The sequence below is a fragment of the Pollachius pollachius genome (assembly GCF_949987615.1).
Source record: "Pollachius pollachius genome assembly, chromosome: 20".
NCBI lineage: Eukaryota > Metazoa > Chordata > Actinopteri > Gadiformes > Gadidae > Pollachius > Pollachius pollachius.
This window is the reverse complement of record NC_136953.1, coordinates 11522764-11530283: the sequence shown is the minus strand read 5'-3', so window position 1 is coordinate 11530283 and position 7520 is coordinate 11522764. Positions and strand designations below refer to the sequence as shown.

At 40.3% G+C, this 7520-nt stretch overlaps 1 protein-coding gene across 1 annotated transcript in view; it reads left to right on the top strand.

The window, feature by feature from the left end:
- Window positions 1-6415, top strand: part of camta2 (calmodulin binding transcription activator 2) — a 23296-nt gene extending 16881 nt beyond the window's left edge. Inside the window, exons 21-25 of the mRNA XM_079758141.1 lie at window positions 1-146; window positions 713-784; window positions 2602-2780; window positions 4043-4117; window positions 4288-6415. The exon at window positions 1-146 is cut by the window's left edge and continues 59 nt beyond it. Coding sequence (XP_079614267.1) covers window positions 1-146; window positions 713-784; window positions 2602-2780; window positions 4043-4117; window positions 4288-4342 — 527 coding nt within the window. The 3' untranslated portion in view covers window positions 4343-6415. The remainder of the gene's footprint in view (window positions 147-712; window positions 785-2601; window positions 2781-4042; window positions 4118-4287) is intronic.
- The last annotated feature ends 1105 nt before the right edge of the window (window positions 6416-7520 follow it).

Sequence of the window (7520 nt, the reverse complement as noted above, 5' to 3'; positions counted from 1 at the left end):
CCTCGGCCACGTGGGCGGAGTTCCTCAATGCCTCGACCAATGGGAGGATGGAGAGGGACTTTGCTCTGTTGACTCTGAGTGACAGCGAGCAAAGAGAGCTGTATGAGGCGGCCAGAATCATCCAGACCGCCTTCCGGCGCTACAAGGTCATATCATATATATATAGTAATACATATAGATCATCTTTACACATAGTAATGTAATCTGTCCACATTAAATCATCTATGTACATTTTAATGTAATCGATACATATTATATCATCTATATACACATTGTAATATAATCTATACAGATTATATCATCTAAATACATCATCATTTATTACATATTGTATAATCTATATACATTGTAATGTAATCTAAACACATTATATCATCTGTATACATTGTTATGTAATCTATACACATTATATCATCTATATACATTATCATCTATATATTATTATTTCAGCAATATACATTAATATATAACCTGTATACATTACTTTATCTTCTATATACATACCTATATCTTCTATATAAATCAAATGTATTCTATACAAATTATATCAACTATATACATTACTTTATCAACTATATACATGATATCACCATATCATCTCTTCATTGCTATTTCACATTCACTACTATATAATCTATACTTTTAAATCCTCTATACATTATTACATCTGCTATAGTATATCATCTCAATACAATACTATATTTATATTCAGGGTCGGAGGTTAAAGGAGCAGCAGGACATGGCCGCCGCTGTTATACAGAGGTGCTACAGGAAATATAAGCAGGTGTGTGTGTGTGTCTGTGTGTGTGTGTGTGTGTGTGTGTGTGTGTGTCTGGGGTGCGCAAGTACTAACATGTTTTTCTTTTGTCAACTATTCAATTCTATCTGTATACCCTTTCTCTTTCTCTCTCCCTCTTTCTCTCTCCCTCTCTCCCTCTTTCTCTCTCTCTCTCTCTCTCCCTCCCCTTCCTCTCTCTCTCTCTCTCTCTCTCTCTCTCTCTCTCTCTCTTTCTTTCTCTCTCTCTCTCTCTCTCTCTCTCTGCCACTCTCTCCCTCTTCCCCTCTGTGTGTGTCTCTCTCTCTCTCTCTCTCTCATTCTCTCTCTCTGCCACTCTCCCCCTCTTCCCCTCTGTGTCTCTCTCTCTCTCTCTCTCTGCCACTCTCTCCCTCTTCCCTTCTGTGTGTCTCTCTCTCTCCCTCTCTCTCCATCTCTCTCTTTGTGTCTATGTGCCTCTATCTTTCTAGCTAACATGGATAGCATTGAAGGTAAATGGTTGAACATATGTCTGACTCTGCTGGTGTATGTGTTAACGTATGTTGGTGCGTTTTATTGTGTATTATGGTGTATTGGTGTCTATCAGTGTGTGTGATTAGGGGTGTCCTTGACCAATCGACTAGTCAAATCAGATTTTTCAGGCCAGACCTATCGTCAAATTATATGTTATATCTATTTTTTTATATTTGTCTCAATGAAGCGACTTTTGCATGGTTTATTGCTTGAAAATAATCAATTGGCTGATCAATGTTTCCCAATGCAGTCCACAGCTTAATGTCTGAATGCCGGTACCAACAAATTAGGACGCAAAATGACAACAATGTGCGTTCATTTCCGCAGCATTCAGACAGAAAATAACAGTAAATGTAGGCTGCTATTCCCCTCATAAACTATAATATAGACTAATTATACAATTATGTACAGGAATTAAATATATATAACATCGATGAAATCAAACAATGATTTAAATAAATGAATTCACCAAAAGAGTGGCCGGTCTCTTGGGGGGTGGATAGCTCCGTTCTGTCTGGTTACACACTGTAATCCCATGATCCAATCAAATCCCCCATCCATAATAACACTGAAAGAAGCATTTGAAAAAACTAATTTAGGGTGCATGTGAATGATTAGTTTCAGTGTCTAGAACAAATCCGGCGCCATTCAATTTAGCAGAACAGCAGAAATGCACCTTTGAGTACACGAGCCTGAGTGGTATGATATGACAGCTGCTTTTGACATAGTTTGACATATATAATCTGATTGATGGTCTAGAATGTGCTACATGTCAACAATTGAATGGTTGCTTGGTGACACTGCCTTATCACAAAGGGGTTGTAAAACAAACAATAAGGACAATTATTGAATGAAAAACATAACACACACAAGACGAGTCTAACCCTAACCCACAAAATATAATTTTACATAGACTTTCCTCCTAGAAGCCAAGTAATGCTGAGGTCATTCAGAGTATTTAACACTGTCACACACAGACACAATTTTACAGACTAATATTATAATAATAATATTCCACTGTTAAAGATAGCGTAGACTGAATGTTTTTCTGTCGAAGATTTGAATTGTTGAAGATTCAATGCCACCCCCTTGTCTGTATAAATGAGTATTGCTGTAAGTTAGCATTACTAAGTATTTGTGTGTATTAGTGAGCATGAGTGTGTGTGTGTATAGATGAATATTAGTGTGTGAATAAGTGAGTAAGTGTTTGTATGCATCACTACGTATTAGTAAGTATAAGTGTATCAGCATGTAGTAGTGAGTATCAATGAGTCCTGGTGAGTATTTATGAGTCCTGGTGTGTATCTCCCCAGTACGCTCTGTATAAGAAGATGACCCAGGCCGCCATCCTCATTCAGTCCAAGTTCCGGTCGTACTACGAGCAGAAACGCTTCCAGCAGAGTCGCAGAGCGGCCGTCCTCATCCAGCAGTATTACCGCAGCTACAAGGAGTATGAACGCCTTAAACAAGGACCACACAACCCCCGCCTCAAGTAACTACTGCTATATATAGACACATCTATATATATATATACACACACATCTATACTGTCGTCATCCAGCAGTATTACCGCAGCTACAAGGAGTATGAACGCCTTAAAGAAGGACCACACAACCCCCGCCTCAAGTAACTACTGCTATATATAGACACATATATATATATATATATATATATATATATATATATATATATATATATATATATGCACACACACACATCTATACTGTCGTCATCCAGCAGTATTACCGCAGCTACAAGGAGTATGAACGCCTTAAACAAGGACCACACAACCCCCGCCTCAAGTAACTACTGCTATATATAGACACATCTATATATATATATATATACACACACATCTATACTGTCGTCATCCAGCAGTATTACCGCAGCTACAAGGAGTATGAACGCCTTAAACAAGGACCACACAACCCCCGCCTCAAGTAACTACTGCTATATATAGACACATATATATATATATATACACACACACATCTATACTGTCGTCATCCAGCAGTATTACCGCAGCTACAAGGAGTATGAACGCCTTAAACAAGGACCACACAACCCCCGCCTCAAGTAACTACTGCTATATATAGACACATCTATATATATATATATATACACACACATCTATACTGTCGTCATCCAGCAGTACCACCGCAGCTACAAGGAGTATGAACGCCTTAAACATGGACCACACAACCCCCGCCTCAAGTAACTACTGCTATATATTTATATATATACACACACACATCTATACTGTCGTCATCCAGCAGTAATACCTCAGCTGGTCCCCAAGTCACTAGTGCATCTCTATTTATACACTCTAAGGTGAACCGATGCACAAAACTCGCGGTTCTATACGATGGGGTATGTTGGAGGTTCTATACGATGCGGTTCTATACGATGGGGTATGTTGGAGGTTCTATACGATGCGGTTCTATACGATGGGGTATGTTGGAGGTTCTATACGATGCGGTTCTATACGATGGGGTATGTTGGAGGTTCTATACGATGCGGTTCTATACGATGGGGTATGTCGGAGGTTCTATACGATGCGGTTCTATACGATGGGATATGTTGGAGGTTCTATACGATGCGGTTCTATACGATGGGGTATGTCGGAGGTTCTATACGATGCGGTTCTATACGATGGGGTATGTTGGAGTCACGGCTTGGTACGATGGGATATGCTGGAGGTTTCAATAAATTGACAAAATAACTTTTGTCAATGAATGTTGTCTTGTGTTAAAGGGGGTCGTTCCTCACTAAGAAGCAGGACCAGGCCGCCAGGAAAATCATGCGGTTCCTACGACGCTGCAGGAACAGGTAATACTCACACAGAAACACACACACCAGGTTCTCTATACCTGGGAGGAGCTTGACCTACACTCAAACCAGCACCATACCATTAACAAAGAAAAGGTAATCATTGTTATAATAGTCTGTGTGTGTGTGTGTGTGTGTGTGTGTGTGTGTGTGTGTGTTTGTGTTTGTAGGATAAAGGAATTGAAACAGATGAAAGAGTTGGAGCGAAGAGGACTGACCACCTGATCCCACAATATTAATATTACAAATTAATATTAATTTGTAATATGACTAATAATAATAATCATAATATTATTACTGATACTAATAATAATCATAATAATATTAATAGGTATAGTATTACCAATATTATTAATATTATTTTTGTTTATTATAATAATGATAACACTCCAGCCATAGCTGGTGAACCTCTTAAAACTACAAGAGATATATACTATAGATATCTATGATGTAGATATATATAGATATATAATATATAGAGACTATGTGTGTTGTTTACAGCATGAGTGTGTGTGTGTGTGTGTGTGTGTGTACATGCACGTGTGTCCGTGTACATGTAAACATGTGTATATGTTGTGTACATGGTGAAACATCATTCAGCAATGAAATTGTCAGGATACAGTTTGTTCATCTGATTGGCAAGCTCATCATTACTTTGTTCTGATTGGGTAGCTGAACATTGCTGTGTTCTGATTGGCTAGCTCATCATGACCTTGTTCTGATTGGCTAGCTGATCATTGCTGTGTTCTAATGAGCTTGCTCATTACTTTGTTCTGATTGGCTAGCTGATCATTACTGTTTTCTGAGTGGCTAGCTCATCATTACTGTTAGCTGATTGGCTAGCTGATCACTACTGTTTGCTGATTGGCTAGCTCATCATTACTGTTTTGCTGATTGGCTAGCTCATCATTACTGTTAGCTGATTGGCTAGCTCATCACTACTATTTGCTGATTGGCTAGTTCATCATTACGTTTTGTGATTGGCTAGCTCATCAGTACTGCGTTCCTATTCGCTGGATCATAATTACTGTTTATTGATTGGCTAGCTCATCATTACTGTTTTGTGATGGGCCAGCTCGTCATTAGCTAGCTTGTTTGACTCACTCAGATGACCAGTCAATGCAACATGCTAGCGGCGCAAGCTAGCTGAAAGAAGACTCTGTTCTTAGTACGGTTGGAAGGCGAGCATACTGTTGGAATTCTTATAATTAATTTAACAATTCCAACCGACTAACCGTAAGCCTTAAACTAACGGTTTTCACATGACTAACAGTTAGGCTACAGACTAATAGGCTTTCTTCAAATCAGCTAACTTGTTCCCTAATTCCATGTTCCCTTTCAAGTGAACACTATATAGTACATTATTTAGGGAACAGGTATAGGGAGAATTTGGACAAGAATTAAACACCGGGAATCCATCGGTGTGACGTCACATAAACAAGCCTGATGACATTGAAAACTGCTATGCATCATGGGATACAGTGCGAACATATGTGAGAATCAGTTGTATACTTTTTTTTTGAGGTCCATATTTGGTGTTAAGTAGTGCACTATATAGGAAAAACAGATTTGTACGGTCCCATTTCAGCCAATGGAACGCAGAAGATACAAAATGGTTACACATTAAAGGGCCCCTATGGTTAGCCATTACAAGCCGTTTCAAAGTCTGCCCTGCCCTGGGACTTGGTGACATCACAAGTGGGGACGTCCCTTTAGGTTCATTGTGGATAGATAAGCCTACTGGTAGACGATCTATCCAGCGTACATCTAGGTGGACACTCCCACTTGTGGTGTCACCAAGTCACAGGGCAGGGCAGATCTCTAAACAGCTTGTGATTATAAACAACAGCAGACTAGCAGCTCGCTAGAAGACTAGCAGCCAGCTATCAGACTAGCGGCTATCAAGCTGACTATCAGCCGGTGTGTCTGGCTCACTAGAACGCGGAGAGAAGAGGTGTAAATACTGTAGATAGCTTTAGTCTCCCGTTGGTCCCAGCACTTCTTAAACTTGTTCCTTTTGTTCCACAGAGTGGCCGTTATATTCCATATATCCGAATAACATCAGATCAAATGAGAAATATATATATATATATATATATATATATATATAGCTACTATTGTTGGAGTGATGCCTTGCATGCATTTGTATCGTTTTTGCATTTTAAAAACCGTTAAGAGATATGAATCCAGTGTCAACTGAAATTATTAATCATTTTTTTGCTCTTTGCATTTTGCCGTTTGTGTCGACAGTTTCTGTAATTTATTCATGAGGTTGTCACGGCAACCGCTGCATTATAACGAGCCTATCTTTGTAAACAAATAAATGTTCTTGAAACATATGATCTGGTCTTATGTCACCAAAGAAACAATCGTACAAAGGTATGAGGGGTGGGTGGGGTCAGGGCAGACATGCAAGTATCTCCTGGTGGACTCAAAACGTTACTTGACCAAGTCAGTGTAATCTGAGTGGAAGGGAATTAATGGTAGCGTCCAGCAGAGGGCGCCATAAGCGCATCGCCTATAGACTACCCATCCACTGTGTTCAGCTCATTGCCATTTTACAGTGTTGGTTTATAGTCTACACATCCACTATGAGGTGCTCATGTTCATTATATAGTGTATTGTCTAATCGATACACCTCACCTATGTTGTGTTCATGTTCATTGTATGGCGTATGGTCTAAACATATAAACGATAACTACAGGGAAGGGTCATTTAGGAGCAGGTAGGGGTTAGACAGTACAGACGGGTCATCAAGGAGCAGGTAAGACAGTACAGAGACCGGTCATTAAGGCGCGGGTAGGTAGAGACAGTTTATAAAGAGCAGGTAGGGATTGAAAAGTATAAGTAGAGACAAGTCATTAAATAGCAGGCGGGGGGGGAACAGTACAGACAGTGAATACTGCTGCCATACAGGAAATGCCTCAATCTAGATTCCTGTGCTGACCCTGATTGTCTGAGGGTCGCCAGCCGGGGTGGGGCATGTTTCTAGGGGCAACCAGGAGCATACAACCAGGCCTTCACCTGTCCCTCTCTCTCTATCTCTCTCTGTCGATCTGCTCTCTCTCACTGTCCCCCTCTTTCCCTCTCTCTTTCTCTCCCCTCTCTCTATCTCTCTGTCGATCTGTTCTCTCTCACTGTCCCCCTCTTTCCCTCTCGGTTCTCTCTCACTGTCCCCCTCGGTTCTCTCTCACTGTCCCCCTCGGTTCTCTCTCTCACTGTCCCCCTCTTTCCCTCTCGGTTCTCTCTCACTGTCCCCCTCTTTCCCTCTCTCTTTCTCTCCCCTCTCCCGCTCCTCTCTCTGTCTCCCTCTTTCTCCCCTGCCCTCTCAGTCTATATCTGCGCATTTGTACTTCTACAAATGATTAAACACTGTATAATAGTTCTACAGATTATGAAAATA